This window comes from Rhamphochromis longiceps, linkage group LG4 (genome assembly GCF_057381845.1).
Source record: "Rhamphochromis longiceps isolate RC_006_pf linkage group LG4, R_longiceps_female_GT1.1, whole genome shotgun sequence".
Taxonomy (NCBI): Eukaryota; Metazoa; Chordata; class Actinopteri; order Cichliformes; family Cichlidae; genus Rhamphochromis; species Rhamphochromis longiceps.
In genome coordinates, this window is record NC_140560.1 from 25,561,633 (window position 1) to 25,577,981 (window position 16,349).

The following is a 16,349-nucleotide window of genomic DNA, read 5'->3' on the forward strand; positions in this document are numbered from 1 at the left end:
CTCCACTCAGGCACGTCTGCTGGACCAGATGGGGTGAGTCCCCATGTCCTCAAGGCCTGTGCAGTCTTTTATAAACTGTTCATGATGAGTCTGAGTCTGCAGAGGGTCCCATTACTGTAGAAGACGTCATGCTCTGTTCCTGTACCAAAGATGCCACGTCTCAGTGGCCCCCATTACAGACCCGTGGCACTGACTTCCCATGTCGTGAAAACCCTGGAAAGACTTATCCTTGAGCAGCTCCCACCTATTGTCAGACCATATCAGGATCTGCTTCTGTTCGCTTACCAGCCCCACCTCGGAACTGAGGACACCATCATCTACCAATTGTGTCTATGCCCATCTGGACGAGCCGGTGAGTACTGTGAGGATCATCTCTTTCGATTTTTCCAGTGCATTCAATAGTATCAGGCCAACCCTCCTGGGTGATCAGCTGACAGCGATGCAATAAATGCCTCTCTTGTGCCCTGGATTGTTGAGACTTCAGCCACCATAGAGACCTGCCATCTTTAGAAGTTTTCTGATGACTCTGCGGTGGTTGGATGCATTAGTCAGGGTGATGTGATGGAGTACCGGGCTGTGGTGGACTCCTTTTTGTCATGTGGTTCGAGCAGAATCATCTGCAGTTCAACGTGACAATACCAAAAAAATTGATTGTGGACTTTAGGAGGACCAGGAAACCTGTGACCCCCTGTTTCAATCCAGGGGGTCAATGTGGACAGTGTGGAGGGCTGTAAATACCTCAGAGTACACATAGATAATAAACTAGACAGGGTTAAAGTGCCAGTGCACTCTACAGGAATGGAGTCACCTCTATTTTCTGAAGCGGCTGAGGTATTTTAACATTTGTCATGATTTTCTCTGAGGTGGCAGGTTGACTCAATAAATCTGATCTGCAAGGCCAGGAATTTTGTGGAGATACAGCTGGACTCCCTTAAGGTGATTTCGGAAAGGCGGATGTTGTCCAAGATAAGGACAATGCTTGACAATACCTCCCATCCACTCCATGACATGCTTGCAAAGGAGCAGGTTCAGTGAGAGGCTGAGATTACCCAAATGCAAGACTGAAGAACACAAGAAATCACTCATCCCTGTACAACTCCTCCATCTAATGCACAGTACACAGTACAATAGTTGCAAAGTTTTATAGTTTTCAGTTTAGGGTAAAATGTCAATCATATATATTTAATCTTGATAATATTCTGGATATTTCTAATTGAGCTATTTGTATATATTAGAGCTATTTCTTATATTTAACTTTGAAATGTATTTTATTATTTAATTTAGTTCAGTCTGTTCTGTACTTACTGTAACTATATAATTTCCTTTGGGATTAATAAAGTATTCTGATTCTAATTTCTTATGTCACAGCTCATCCAGTTGTGTTTCTTTTATCTGAAAAACTTCACACCTCTACTGTCAACCAATAATTGTGAACATTTATTGCAGACTTCAGTTTTCTCCTGCTTTGATTATTGTAGCCGATTACGTCCTCCATAGTTTGTCTTCAATAGGTCCACCTTGGTACTTGCCAGTGAAGCCAGTGAGGAGACGCTTACTCTTATATTACACTGAATTAAAAAACAAAAACTTTATTACTTTTAAAAAATTTTTTTTGTAGTTTATTAAAATTAGAGGAGAAAGAGACTGCTTTTAAAAAAAGAGTGCAAAGAGAAACACAACATTGAAAACATGTTTAACCCCCTGACCCAAAATCATGTTTATGTTTTATAAATTGTCAGATCTGCAACCACTTGAAAACACAGACTATGGCATAAAACACCACTGAATAACTTTCAGGAATGGGGGGAAAAGTTACTGATGGAAGATAAAATAAAGCAGAGCTTTTTGAAAAACTGACAGTCTAAAAGCTTAAAATCAATTCCTTCACTAATGTGCTTATTTATCTTATGGTTTTTTTAACTGACATGTCCTACTGTACAACGGATCAATAGAAAGATCTATTTTGTTGTGTAATCCAATTTGTTTGAAAAACACAGGACTCAGCCCAGCCTTGATGCCACCAGGTGGCTCTGCTTACCATACAGTCCCTCCTGTAACTGTAACTGCTCTAAAGTAGCCTAGACATTTGGGCAATAATAATGCTATATTTCAGAAATTTGATATGCAGTATTGGATTTAATCATCTGAACCAAAATACGAATGTGAGTCATTATATTCCACAATAGGAGCGCAAAATAGGCAACTGTAAACGCTGCTGTATGCGCAGGAGCTGAGTATTTCAAGGCTAATCTCAAAATTGACCTAATTACAAAACCTGTTAAAGTCATCGATGATCGGCGTGTTTGCATGGGTCATACCACTTCGCATAGCCTGTATACATGAGTGCTCCCTTTGTTTGGATGTAAGCTGCCTGAAATAAATAAGTAGGCCGGGTGCTAATCTCAAAGAATATGCAAAGCTGTAGATACCAGAGGCTGGGGAAGGAGCAGGGTGGTTTGAGGTTAGTCGTTAGAGAACTTTTACAGAATATTAATAACAACTAAAAGAAGCAACTACTTCGTTGGGACTACCTGTGAGGTCACTATAAGATGCCTGAATAAAAGAGGAGTGGCCGATGGAGGTCCGTTTCTGATCCCGCCCGAAAAAAAACAAAACAAAAGTCAACACCTGACGCACAGAAATTATTGGTCGAATCATCAAGAAGTGTTGTAAAAATGGAGATGAACTACTACCACCAATAAAAAATCAACTCGTTCGTGCAAGGGAAGTTCCTTTTCGGAGGTCAGTAATCTTTATCGGACTGAATCTACCTGTTACCTGTTGGAGAGGCTAGCGGAACAGCTCTCATTGCAATCCTGGTAAGAGACTCGTGTTATTACGCAAAGACTCCTGATTGAACCTGTTTGTCTTTTATTTTTATAACATCATAACTGTCTCTCCCTCTAAGTCTCTCCGATTCTGTTATATAAATAATCATAAACAACTTGTTGTCCTTTAAACAGCATGTCCTGTTTTTGTGGTTAGTTAACTAAGCTAACTCACTGGGTGTAATATAATTATTAAATAAGCAGCAGGACGATGTTCTCATCCCACACAGGCACCTTTATCTGAAATCTTCACAGTCAGAAAGTTCGCATAAAAAGCATATTCATTTTTGAATGTCGTGTCCTTTAATTATTATATTACAGTTACAGTCAGAAGAAGAGAATAAACAATAATTAAGTTGCCGTTCAATTATAACTGGTTTAAAATGTACACCTACAACTATACATTCTGCTATTAAAATACATATGATTCCTGAATGACACCTGTGTGCGTACTGGAACAGGGATACTGTGTGGAAATACTCATTAGGTGTCATGGTAAAATGCTGAAATGCTGAAATGCTGCTTTTCCTAATTAGCTGGTCTTAGGAGGCTATAGAGTGAGCGGTGACTAAAGCTCTGTGTAGAATGACTCAGTTTTGTAATTACAGCCAGGGAATGCAGTACATAATTCCAGGATTCTTTAGAGACCTGAATGAATATTTGAATTTACAGTAATTAGTATGGCACATTAAAACTCCATAAAATAGAAATGAGGTCATTTTCATATTGAAACTCCAGTGGAATGGCACAGCTGTATATGCATGGCACCATTTAACTTGCTCACACAGTAATATTACTGTGTGAGCAATATTAAACTATTACAGTAATATTACTTGCAATTTAAACCAATAGTTTGTTTTGTAATAATCAGGGATGTTATTAATGAAATCTGTAACTACAACATTAACATGTATGTTGAAGTAATCAAATTATTTTTGTTTCTTTTTTTTGCAGTGAAGCGATGGACCCAACTAGTGCTCCAAAAGGATGTGGTGGTGATGTGAGCTCCATATATTATAATCTGTGTGACCTGACAGCAGTATGGGGCATCGTAGTGGAAGCTGTTGCTGCTGTTGGTGTGCTGACTGCCTTTATCTTGTTCGTCATTCTCATGGCTAGCTTACCGTTTGTGACAGACAAGAAGAGAAAGGGTATGGTGGGCCTGCAGGCCAGCATTTTAGTTTTCACACTGGGTCTGTTTGGACTTAGTTTTGCCTTTATTGTGGAGCAGTATTCTACTACCTGTGCTGCACGGAGGTACCTGTTTGGAGTACTGTTCTCAGGCTGTCTGGCCTGCCTGGTGATGCATGGGCTGTGGCTTGCCCTGCTGCAAAGGGGAGGCCAGGGGCCCAGGAGCTGGATGTTATGGCTGGGAGCCCTGGCTCTCTGGCTTGTCGAGGTGATCATCAACACCGAGTGGCTTGTCATTACTGTGGCCAGGAGCCCACTCAGAGGTCTCGGTGTTCCTGACCTGGCCTGCAGCTTTGTCAGCCGGGACTTTGTGATGGCTCTTATATATGTAATGGTTCTGATAGCAGCTGTGGTGCTAACGTCTGTGCCCTCACTAACACACAAGCAAAAGCACTGGCGCCGAGATGGAGCCTTTATCCTGGTCACAGGAGTCCTCACTTTGGCACTTTGGATAGCTTGGATTGTCATGTACATCTATGGGAACCGAGCAGTTGATAATTCCAGCTGGGACGATCCGACTATGGCTATAGCCGTGGTGTCAAATGCCTGGGTGTTCCTCTTGTTCTATGCAATTCCAGAAATCTGTTTATTGACCCAGGAGGACCCAAACAAGGAACAACCCGATGGGGAAGAAGTCTATCCTGCTAGAAGCCTGGTTTACGACAACATTCTGAAGGAGCCACAGCCCACCCCGCAGCATGTCTACGTAGAAAATAAAGCCTTTTCTATGGATGAACCAGGTACAGCATAACACATTATGGTCAGCCATTAACTTCACAGTTCAGCAGTTTAATACTGTTTAGGTGGGTACAGAATCATTAGAATTAATACATTTTATTAAGTAGTAATTAAGTAATCAATAGGAATTAATTTCTAAATTTTATTGAGACACGTTTGGATTATTCCAAACTGATAACAAGCACTGCGTGGTATATTACATAATGCATCAGTGTAGCAAATGAAGACCCACACTGGCTACAGTACACCTTCTCCAGTTTACTGTTTTGTAATTTTGAAAATTGCTGTTTTTGTATACCACTTTCCTATTTATCCACAACCCACATTATCAGCACAAAGCATATTGCCATTGCGAAGAATCACTGCATTGCAATATGAAGTCTGTTGCTCGCAAACCTTACATTCTCAACACACTAAATATTGAGATCAATGATCAGGTTTAACTGTTGGACCCCAACTGGTATCAGCCGATACCAATACAGGATACATTATACTGTTATCATTTAAAGTATGTGGCACATAGTACAGATTGCTTCAATGTTAGGAAATATCTAGGGTGTGTGTGGTGCCTAATTTTCCCAAGTAATGCTGAATATATTGATTCTTCTCTTCACTGTACAATTTCAAACAGCAGATGTATTAAATTGTGCCATTTCAGTTGTTAATAATGGTTTAATAATGGTTTTTAGGTTTAAGTCTTGAGCCACCTCATATGACTGTACAAACATACATGCCAAGACAGTATGTTAGCCAAGTAGCAAAGTTCTAACGAGTTTGAAGGAGAATGTTTTGGATCACCATCTTTATTCTTTAACAAAGGCTGGATTCTCTTAGGCAAACGTTCTTGTCATTTCTTTAAGTAGACTTCAGAAATACTTCTCGAACTCTGACTGGATTTACTTTTGCCGCAGTCTTGGACAGTGTTCTGTCAACAGTGCTGTGTGGCTGTACCTTATTTGTACCTTGTTTGAATGTTTTTCTGGCCCAAACCCAAACTGCTTCAGTAATGTTGAGGCTCAGACCACAATATTACTGAAATATATAATGTCCCATTCTGTATTTTTCTATCCACGTCAATGCCAGTTTGAATGTAGCAAATTTCGTTACATACAAGCACATACACATATATGCTTATACCATGCTGAGATATGCAAAACCTCTGGCTAAAGGCACTTTGGGCATCAATTTGTTTATTTAAAAAAAAAAAAAAAACTTCAGAAAGAATGGACAACTGATGCTCAACATCACTTGGACAATTTTAAGAAAGTGTAGCTCCTTGGAAGCGCAATAATTTTAAAAAATTGGGAGTGGCTCTAGGTTTTTGCAACAGATTGCACACAGACAACAAAATGAATCCAGTAATGACTGTAAAATAACATTTTTTATGACAGAATCCACAAATCCAACGTCTCCATATGGGGTTTACAATGGTCAGGCACGAAGTTGTTTATACCAGCCCACTGAAATAGCCTTGATTGCCAAAGGTCTGACAAGGGTGAGTGCTATTTTTAATCACGAAACATCCCGTCTTTATGACATCACATGTGAAAATAATCCATATGTGTATTTTCACAGAAGGACCAAGACTCAATGATACTTCGAACCACACCTGGCCCTTTGAATATGGGGAGCTGCAGCTCCTAGTCGTGCTCAGTGGATTCCTAAACATCTTCCGGACTATCATAAGTTAGCAGCCCAAGCCGAGCACATTGCACTGAGCTTTTCCATCTCAGAGCTCCAAGAATCAGATATTTTATATCTCTGTTTTCTCTTAAGCAATAACAGAGTGAAAGTCCAGTAATATTCAGTATATGACTGCTTAGTTTCCATTAATGCTTATGCAATGCTTGCTCTATGTACATCAAAACCACACATTATTATAATGATGCAAACCACACTGGGCTTACAGAGGAAAGATTATATAGTGAAATACAACAAATACAAGATATGTGTGTATATATATCATCTGTATATATATATATATATATATATATATAGACAGATGATATATATACACACATATATATAAACAAATTCTAACACGTTCACACATATATGTGTGTGTGTGTATGCGTTAGAATTTGTTCATGATCACCACAGTATAACATACTTAGTTGTAAATTTGTGTAACTATAATAATGTAATCATATGCAAAAATGTGGCTTTTAGCCATGAATGAAATAAATGTGAAGGTGTAAATTCTAAGGTGTCAGCCCTACAAATTTCAGTTAAATTCTCTGGCGTTTTGGATTGCAGAAAGAATCAACTAATAACGAAAGGTACTGGATGGTAAAAGAGGAAGTGTCATCATGTCAGCAGGATTGCTAAGTTTACTGCTTCAAATATTTACATATGTTTGCTTGATAAGCCTGGCCTGGCACCTAGCACGACATCCAGGGGTTGGCTCTGTGATGCCTGAGTTTGTAGTTCAGCAAGGGAGACCGCTGTGATAGTCAAGCTGATGTTGTTGTAATGCTGCTGAATCCAATCATCAATCGCTGTGGTAACAGATTAATATTGCGTACGTATTGCTGCGAAAATTTTCATCTACAACTGCTCTGACTCACAAGAGGTAGTCTGTCTTCTCTACATGAAAAGCACAATTATTTTAATATAATTTATCTCGCTCACACACACTCACATGTCTTTAAAAGCTTCAGTCAGCAGTGGCTGCCTAGCAGCAGGCTTAAATGTCTCTCTCCCAATTACTCTTTCCCATCCTGTACTGTCAGCAGCCATGGGTACTTGATCGGAAGATAAATTGCTCACTAACAGGAAATCAGACAGCACTGAACAACAGAACACATAAGCAAATGATGTTTTCCTCTGTAATAACCTTCAGTATCACCTTCTTGATCTGGCTGAAAAAAACAAGCGTTGCATGATATCCAAAATGAAACACTGCATGTGGACATAAACAGAGCAGAATATTTCCAATGAAACTGCTCAAGTCTGGTTAGATTTCGTGCTTCCCAGCGGACCTTTGGATGGTTGGTAAAACATTTAATACAGAGAACTCACAATGTGTCACATTGCACTTGAAATATTTGACTATATAAATACGCTAACACGATTGAAGCTTTGTATATTACGTAACTCCGGGGTCAGTAAATTCAACTAAAAGAAGAAGAAGAAGAAGGTAAAAAAAAACCCAGTATCTTAACATCCTAAGTGAAAAACAGCTGTAAAGCTCTGATAATGTGAACAGCTGTCCTGCACACAGGTGGAATATAACCAATGGCAAATGTGCTCAGCTCAAGGGAGTCGGTGCACCCAATCACCAGCAGCTGTCCCCACTTAATACATTTCCGTGTCACTGTGACAACCATCAGAGGACAAACATGGACTGAGGGTTTCACCAGTCAAGCTGATTAAATAGCAGTGATTGGACCCACGAACCAGATAAGAAGAATTCAGTATCGACACCATCTGGTCATATTATTCAGTTGATCACTATTGCATTATATTATCAATGTGGGTTTTTTTTCCTTAGATAGCATGCTTTGAAAGTTTTTGAACAAAGATTTGAATATGCGCAGTCTGTCTCATATGCAAATATTTAAACAATGGCTTCGTTCATGAGTGTAAAGCCTTCGAAGGATTACAAATATAAATAGCTGTGCCAGGCTCTAATAAATGCTGCACATTTAAAAAGGCTAATGGCTCATTTATCCCAAGACAGAGGCTATCACAGACGTACAAACAAAAAACAGCAGCTGCAAAGGACTTTAAAACCCAAGAACAGCTAAAAAGGTCTCATGAGGATATTTGTTTTTTCAGCTGGTGTTTCTGAACATCAGTGTGGATGACAATTCCAGATTTATCCAAATGCTCTGGAAAAAAAACAGGGAATATGACAACAAACAGCAAACATCTGCTGAGGAGCATGGAAAAAATCAAAAACATCTAATAATAAATGACCTCATGGTTTCTCTCAACATGTTATTTACATTTTCTATATAAAATGCAGTCATTACCACTCAACCATTTAACAACAATATAAAATACTTCAATATATAATGTGGCACCAACAATGAGCAAGTTATGTCGGCTGTGTACAAGAGGAGTGCCATCTAGTGGGACCACTAAAAACAATCAGAGGATCATCTTTACTTTGAAATAACCTGATGGATGGATTTTACTGTCCATCACATGACGGACGACCTCAGAATTTGGTTATCTGAACATGCAAATGTGAAAAAACTGTAAATACAAATGATGAAATACGCAAGTGTTCCAAGGGTGATAAATGAGCATAGGCAAAATATCTCCATGTATTTTCCATCGGACTTGGGAAATGACTCTGCAGTGTTACAAAGCACTTTGAAAGCCGTTCACTCTTTTAAATTAACAACGTTGTGAAAGCGGCAGTGTTGTTTAGTGTACCTAAAGATAAAATGGAATTATACAGTGCCCTTAAAGTTTTCCCAACCAACCGCTTTACACAAGGAGCCACATCCACCCTTGCACACACAGACATTTGAATACTACACATTTTCCCCCTCTTTTAGACAGCGTGGGTGGGGGAGTGGTATGTTGCCAGTTTCATGAAAAGCAAACAGCCTGCTGTACCTGTTGAGCTACAGGAGCCTCCAACAGTGGCCTATGGATGCATAAAGTTCCTCCAGATATTAATCTCAAATGTGGCTAGCTCTCCATCTTATTTAGACAGTTTCTACAGATCACTGCTCAGCCCTGCTGCTGCCAGGAACACTGACTGCAGATGAGCTGAGTGAAAAGCGACATTAATGAAGGCTTTTGAGTTTTCTCATGCTTGCAGTCCTAGCTTCATACTGCTGCTGTTTCTGTTTCTTCAGCTGACGGTATGCCTCTACTGCTCGTTCCCGCTCCTCCTCCATGATTCTCTGTTTGGCCATGGAGGGCTTTGTAGTGGAGACTGCAGTATGGCCAAGAAGAGAGTTTAGGAGCAGCTCCTTTGATGCTTTCTGCACAATGAAATGGGGAAAAAAAGGAAATAGGATTTTATGAACCATCTGCATGGTTCGATGAGAGATCATGTGATCAATGCACGGTGTGATTACCTGAGATTTGACTTCAGCTTTCCTTGGTTTGGCACTCAAAGAGGGAGGGGCCATTGTAACCTCACCAAAAGGAACATCATCTACGAAACAAAAGCCATCATTTAACTACAGGGATTTTTTTAATGACTACTCACCGTTGCCATGTTAAGCTGCCTTAATTAAATACTTCTTGCCATTTTCCATGTTTGTATAGCCCAACAACTTTTAACCATAACACCTGATTTATACACTGGTCACTTTATTAGCTACACTGTCCTAATAACGGCTTAAACTCGTTTTGCTTTCAGCACTTCCTTAATTTATGGCACAGAGAATTTGGTGCGTACTAACATCACAGCATCGCGCAATTGGTGAAGATTTGTGGACTGCACATCCATAACATTTCCCGTTCCATTATGAGTCTATTATGAGTTATGAGGACTGTGGAGGCCATGCGAATACAGTGAACTCATTGTCATATTCAAGAAACCGGTTTGAGAGCTTTGTGAGCGATCATAGGATGCGTAGAATGTGATTATACATAGGTAGGCTATCCATCTATCTACACACACTAATATTTGTTTTTGGACCAGTCTCTGTAAACCCCAGAGATGCAAATGCTCTTCCCACTTTCTGTGTAGGAAACAGTGTAGATTTATAAGGGCACAAACAGAAAAGATGAGCATAAACAGTAACTTTGTGGTTGATTTTTATGTCAACTGAAGGCATTAAACACTGCATCCATTGTGGCTTACACCAGGAACACATCATCTAATATACTTGAATTGGGTCCTTACTTTAATTTCACGGGGAACTACAACTGAGGTGATTTGGTTCTGCGTCATTTGGTTTTACTCTGGCTCAGACTGACAAATTTTTAATGTTTGTTTTGTTCTAACAGCTGAATCTGGGATTACTTCAGACAGAGGTTTGAAATTTCCTCAGAGGGAAGTGATCAGGACAGTACTGCAAAAAAAAAAAATGCTTTACTGAAAGAATATCTCACAGCATGTCCTCCATCTGCACCCTTGTTTACCTAGTAGATGGTGTACTACGAAAAAAGAAATGCTACTGAAGCAAGTGCTGTGTCGAAGACCTTTAGTGTTTTAAATATGTCAAAAAGACCCAGACTTTCAAAGAAATGTTGAAAATAATATCTGGTAAATGCTACCTCTTGCTATTAGTACCAAACCGAGTGACAGTCAAAGACAGATCCCATCTAAAGAACAATGCACCACATGTCCTTGTAAAACCTTCATTCTTACCTATAAACATCTGTTCTTCCATCTTGTCCTCTTGTTTGTTCACCTTTTTCTGCTGTAGCTTCTGTAGCTTCATTTTACCATACCTGCCAATAGAAAATCAGTAGGCATTAAAAATGTAACACTTGACAGTCGGGCTGCAGTTATCGATTATTTTAGTAATCGAGTAATCTATTGATTGTTCAATCGATTAATTGGATAAGAAATACTTTTGTCTTATTAATGAGCAATAATAAATATTCAAAAGAGAAAAAACACAGGTCTTTCAAAATGAACTGTTCATTGGTTTCCATTTTAGAACTTGCAGTGTTTTAAAGTTTAGCTGCACACAACACCTGTCAGAAAAACAACAAACATAAACCCACTGACTGTATTTACATGTCAGAACAAATTTAATTTTTTGGAAAAAACAACAACATTTTCTTAAATGCAAAAATATGTAAAGACTCTAAAGCACTCTCTGGCAAAGCTTTATTTCTGGGATGAGGTAGTTCATGTTTATGAGTTTTTGTGCACGTGTGTCTGCCTGTTTAAGTATGAAGAAGTCAAGCGAAGAGCGAGTTTGTGTCTGTAAGGCTTTAAAGGAGAATGTGGTTGCTGCAATGAAGAGCATCAGGTAAATCAGCATTCTGAAGTTTGCCCTCTGCATTCACGCAAAGTTTCTGTGCTGCTGAAAACAGATGTTATAACGGTGTTATAGGTGGGCAACTCCAGGCCTCGAGGGCCAGTGTCCTGCAGGTTTTAGATGTGTCCTTGATCCAACACAGCTGATTCAAAGTGATATCTAAAACCTGCAGGAGACCAGCCCTCAAGGCCTGGAGTTGCCCACCCCTGCCTTAAACTCACCCCTGTTTGGTGCAGTTATTTCTTCTTTGTAAAATAGGACAGCTGCCCATTTCATATAACCTTTTATATAGCATTCTGTAAGCTGTATAATTTAAACACGGTATCAGGCTGTACAACACAAATGGTGATGGATGGAGCAGCTACAAAGTTTGCTTTTCGTCATGTCATTAGTTTGTGGATCAAGAACTTTGATAAAAGATTTACACATTATTTCAATACTTTACTGTTATTCAATCCATGTCACGCATATAAAAATACCAGTGCCACAACACTAAAAAAGAAACCCAGCCACAAATCAGAATAAGTGAAGACAAGCTATGCCATGAAACCTACTAGATAAGGATGGGGTTTAGTGTAAAGTGTAGTGTAAAGTGTACTCACTCCTTCTTTTTATCAGATTTGCAGTGTGCAGGCCTCTCTTGTTCGCTTGCATCCATTTCGGGCTTCCTGTCTACTTGGTTTTTGGAGAGGAACATGACATGTTTTGTCTCACGCTCCATCCGCTGCACGTAAGCTTTCACGCTTTCCCGTTTGCCCCTCTTGAAATGTGGAACAGGTATGTCTCCATCTAGAAAATACTCTGATTTATCTTCAGGTGAGATGGGTAAAGACACAACACAGTCTTTATTAGTTATACACGACAGTCATGACACTAAAATGAATATTTATAAACTTTTTTTATACCCTTTTTCGGCTTTTTGACTTTTAGGGACCCAGTTTTCATTCTGTCCTTAGCCTTCATTATTTCTCGTAGTTTGAAGGGGATGTGTTGAATGTGGTCCACCTCTTTGGCTTTCTTGGGTTTACCATCTCTCTGGAGCTTGGCATTACTGAAATTTGGACACAATACAGACAGGAAAAAACAAAAAGCAAACATGTTTAGTTGCAGACACAAGTCCCCACTTAAAACTTTAACAAGTCCGGTTTAATCTGATCGCTCACAACTTGGGTTGGAGCCCGTATCAGCTAGCTTCTGTTGCTAACTAGCTTAACTAGCACATTTTCCATTACGTATTAGCTTCCTTATGGTACCTTTGACGTTGTCCAGGTTTTCCCGCTTGTTTCCCCGAATCGGGCACTTTATTTTTCTTATTCTTCACCATGCTACAATAATTAACATGAATGCATAACAAAGCAAAACAACACACGTGGAGCACTATGCTCAGACTTCAACCGAAACTCTACCGGTGGCACGTAGTAGAGGACAGACATCTCACTCCATTTCTTTTTCAGGTACCAAAACATGATTTGCAAGTTTGGCGTATTGAAACAGATTGAGAGATTCGTGATGAAACTCTTGCTTTGTAAAAAAAACCAAACTGATTTAATCAAATTAAATATGTATTGTCAATTTTTTAAATCGCTGTAATCAATGAGACGTACAGTAATTTTATTGCAGAGTGACACACATGAGACATAAGACGATCTTTGGTCAAACCTGATTGGCTCAAGAGACGCTTCCTGTCAGAGCCAGTCGTTGGTCACTCCATTCAACGACTCTGCTTCCTGCCACCGCTAGAGGGCATCATCCAGTAACTGTAGAAAACATAGGTCAAAATAATTTAAAGTCGTTCAGACAATTCGCTTTGTCTTTAAATAGGCGGGAATGGTGAATATCCCTCTCTCTCAGTGTAAAGAAGTTTAAATGGAAATTTAATCCCTGCAATATCTCAGTATAAGAAAAATAAGTGAGATTTCTACAATTAGTCTTAGTTTTTCTACATCATGAAGATGTAGCTACTTTTGATAAAAGAAAAATCTGCCAGCATGACGTTTTTGGGCTTAAATTAATATAAATAAACCGATAAATGTGTAAAATTACAAAAAAAATAAATTTAAAAAATTGTTCTGGTAGCTCATTACCCAGACTGTCCTGTAATTAAACTGCCTCTGGTAAGAGTAGATGTTACAATTAGGTGATGAATGTGGGCCCTTGGGGAAATTAACTGCCCACCCCTGATCTAGACCAAGCTCTTTATCATTTATGGTTTGAATCTACAAAGTCGTGCATATCATTTGTACAGCAGTCACATAACATGTAACAGTCACGCGGATCAATAAGTGGCTCTGTCCAGTAAACAATGTGAAGAGTAAACTCTACATTTCTTCATCAGAAATAAATACCATTTGATTGATCAGCTAGACAAAATACAAAAATACAAAGGAAAAAAGTCATGTGTTTCTTATAATGAACATAATAAACAAGCTTCAATGAAACAACCTTCAATTAAAATACCACAGCTGGCTCCTTAGTGTACTGTAGCTAGACAGGTTTGCTCTATTGAATATATCCACTAATCTCAGACATTTGAATCTTTTTTGTACAGGTGACATGAGGAGTTAGTGTCCATACATGTGCCTGAACAGCATGCATCAGCAGTACAGATTGCAGAACGACGCTGTAGTAAATCTTCACATGAATGGAGCAGGTGTGTTCACCTGTGTGATGGAAGGAGGCTGGGCTGGATTAGCAGCTATAATGCAGCTCAATCTGCGAGACTGCTGATGAAAGGAGAATGTCACGGTTCATGCCAGTAAGTTCTCGGCTTCAGGTGTTACATAATATTTGGTCATAACAGAAAAACAGTGATAATAATTAGCTATATCCTGAGAAAACTCCAGAACTCAGTGCTTACATTTGACCATATCTGAAGAGGTTATGGATAAAATACTCAAATAATTCCCGTTCAGAATCATCAGCATGTGTGTCTTCAGGACAGTCTCAGGAACAGGAAACTGCTGCCCCCTCCTGCTGAATGCCAGTCGGCCAATCCCTCATCAATGATCTGCTTGGGTACAAGTGATGATAGAATCATCAGTTTGTTGGCAGGTGGCGTCATAATCGTCTCTAAGTCTGTGGTGTATAAAAGTACTGCACTAATGCAACTTAATGCAACAGCATTTAACAGCCACTCAGACCTCTTGGACACTACCATCATAATCAACTACCAAGAGAAGCACCACAAGCGGTGAGTTGAAACAACAGGTTAAATCTTTTTTGAACACTCTTTCTCTTTTTGGACTTATTTTAACACATGCAGTTTATTATTGTTATATAAAAGTTTCCATCTTTATTTGGACTTTACCTGGTAGTATGTTTCTGTATCCATCCAGGCATGTAGTATTAGATTATTAATTAAAACGTAGATATTTAATAAATAATATGCAATGTAAAATTAATCAGAATAGAAATTCAGTCTTTCCAGCCTAATATATATTTTTAATACAGTTAATGAGGTGTTAATTCAGTCATATGGAAGACTAGATTATATCAGGGACATTATAAGAAGCATTGAGGTGCTTTTTAATTGTTTTTAATTTTCTGTCACACCTTTTTTTTTGCATAATGGAAGGACAACAAATGAGAGTCGCCGAACAATATATGACCGCCTTTAACTATGACCTGAATTTCTAAGAATGATTAAAAAGCTGAACTTATGAAATTGTTGATTAGAGTTGTCATTGTGTGTATTTGTGTAACCTTTCAGGGCAAAAGCAGAACTTATTGTTTATGTAGTCATGTTTTGTACATTATTTGCACATTATATTTATTGGACTCTTTCGGCTTTGCATCTGTTTTTTGTTTTTTTTAAAAATATGTGGTTACATCTATGCACATTTACATACAAATTGCATTGCTATTTTTCCATTTTTTAACTGTGAAAATAAATAAATAAACATTTCAAGCTATTGTCAGTGTAAACCTAGAGGCCACTTCAGCACATCCTCACAGTAATCTGATTATGAAGGCGCTTTCAAGCTTGAAGGTATCGCAGCATTTGATTAGTAACATGAGCACATGGCTTGTCTTTATATGAGGATAATTACGTCACAAGATTTTTATAACTGTTTCATTCATTGTTGGGCATTTTAATGAGACAGTGACTTTTACAGTTGAAACAACAGAAGCATGAATTTGGAGGTGGCCAAATCCGAAGGAAAGACTGGCAACAAAGCTCCCCTCAGAGCCACGGCCCCCGGCTCCCCACGCAAGTCTGCACCCAAGTTCAAACAGAGGAACACGCGGCAGTTCAAGAGCAAGCCTCCCAAAAGAGGAGTGATTGGGTATGTCTCTTTCTGATAACCTCGCACGAGTCATCTAAGTTTGTCAGATATCCTCCAGTAAAGCTTGTTATTTTCTTTCTTTACCAGCTTTGGAGAGGAGATCCCAGGAATGGAAGGTCTTGGAACTGGTAAGTAAAAAAATAAAAGTCAGATGGCTACATAACCAAAACATGCACATGACATGACCTTTTCTTCCTTTAAAAAACAAAAACAAAAAAACAAAAAAAAAAACAACAACTCATGATTTGTTTTCTTCTCTTTGTTTTTTTCATTTTAGACATCACTGTAATCTGCCCGTGGGAGGCATACAGCCATCTAGAGCTACATGAGCTTGCCCAGTATGGCATCATCTGATTATCTCCGCTGTGAAGTTGTTTTAAATAAATGTGGCAAATTTT

The 16,349-nt window shown here is 38.9% G+C and overlaps 3 protein-coding genes across 4 annotated transcripts; 2 read left to right on the forward strand and 1 right to left on the reverse strand.

The window, feature by feature from the left end:
• Positions 1 to 2,238: 2,238 nt before the first annotated feature.
• Positions 2,239 to 6,455, forward strand: LOC146671721 (G protein-coupled receptor family C group 5 member C-like). Of its 2 annotated transcripts, XM_085404086.1 has the most exons (4): positions 2,239 to 2,819; positions 3,783 to 4,759; positions 6,149 to 6,252; positions 6,333 to 6,455. In XM_085404086.1, the coding sequence occupies exons 2-4, from the start codon at positions 3,790 to 3,792 to the stop codon at positions 6,399 to 6,401; spliced, it is 1,143 nt and encodes a 380-aa protein (XP_085260212.1). In that variant the 5' UTR covers positions 2,239 to 2,819; positions 3,783 to 3,789; the 3' UTR covers positions 6,402 to 6,455. The 2 variants fall into 2 exon arrangements, with proteins under 2 accessions (XP_085260212.1, XP_085260211.1); XM_085404085.1 differs by having other exon boundaries at positions 6,149 to 6,351.
• Positions 6,456 to 7,571: 1,116 nt separating this feature from the next.
• ccdc137 (coiled-coil domain containing 137) lies at positions 7,572 to 13,081 on the reverse strand. Its single transcript, XM_085404087.1, has 6 exons — positions 12,919 to 13,081; positions 12,571 to 12,716; positions 12,268 to 12,475; positions 11,044 to 11,126; positions 9,800 to 9,879; positions 7,572 to 9,703 (listed from the first exon to the last, which is right to left on the reverse strand). Exons 1-6 carry the CDS (start codon positions 12,987 to 12,989, stop codon positions 9,503 to 9,505), a joined length of 789 nt encoding a protein of 262 aa, XP_085260213.1. The 5' UTR covers positions 12,990 to 13,081; the 3' UTR covers positions 7,572 to 9,502.
• Positions 13,082 to 14,451: 1,370 nt separating this feature from the next.
• On the forward strand, positions 14,452 to 16,341 carry LOC146671723 (retinal cone rhodopsin-sensitive cGMP 3',5'-cyclic phosphodiesterase subunit gamma-like). The gene is made up of 4 exons (XM_085405221.1): positions 14,452 to 14,855; positions 15,781 to 15,951; positions 16,039 to 16,079; positions 16,229 to 16,341. Exons 2-4 carry the CDS (start codon positions 15,797 to 15,799, stop codon positions 16,303 to 16,305), a joined length of 273 nt encoding a protein of 90 aa, XP_085261347.1. The 5' UTR covers positions 14,452 to 14,855; positions 15,781 to 15,796; the 3' UTR covers positions 16,306 to 16,341.
• Positions 16,342 to 16,349: the final 8 nt, after the last annotated feature.

Excerpts from the sequence above, each read along its gene's own strand:
- LOC146671721 (XM_085404085.1), top strand. The coding sequence starts at position 3,790 with ATGGACCCAACTAGTGCTCCAAAAGGATGTGGTGGTGATGTGAGCTCC. Across the intron at positions 4,760-6,148 it reads CTTTTCTATGGATGAACCAG|AATCCACAAATCCAACGTCT; the intron begins GTACAGCATAAC and ends TTTTTATGACAG.
- ccdc137 (XM_085404087.1), bottom strand. The coding sequence starts at position 12,989 with ATGGTGAAGAATAAGAAAAATAAAGTGCCCGATTCGGGGAAACAAGCG. Across the intron at positions 11,127-12,267 it reads AAATCTGATAAAAAGAAGGA|GTATGGTAAAATGAAGCTAC; the intron begins GTGAGTACACTT and ends TTCTATTGGCAG. Across the intron at positions 9,880-11,043 it reads GGAAGAACAGATGTTTATAG|ATGATGTTCCTTTTGGTGAG; the intron begins GTAAGAATGAAG and ends TTTGTTTCGTAG.
- LOC146671723 (XM_085405221.1), top strand. The coding sequence starts at position 15,797 with ATGAATTTGGAGGTGGCCAAATCCGAAGGAAAGACTGGCAACAAAGCT. Across the intron at positions 15,952-16,038 it reads CCCAAAAGAGGAGTGATTGG|CTTTGGAGAGGAGATCCCAG; the intron begins GTATGTCTCTTT and ends TTTCTTTACCAG. Across the intron at positions 16,080-16,228 it reads AATGGAAGGTCTTGGAACTG|ACATCACTGTAATCTGCCCG; the intron begins GTAAGTAAAAAA and ends TTTTCATTTTAG.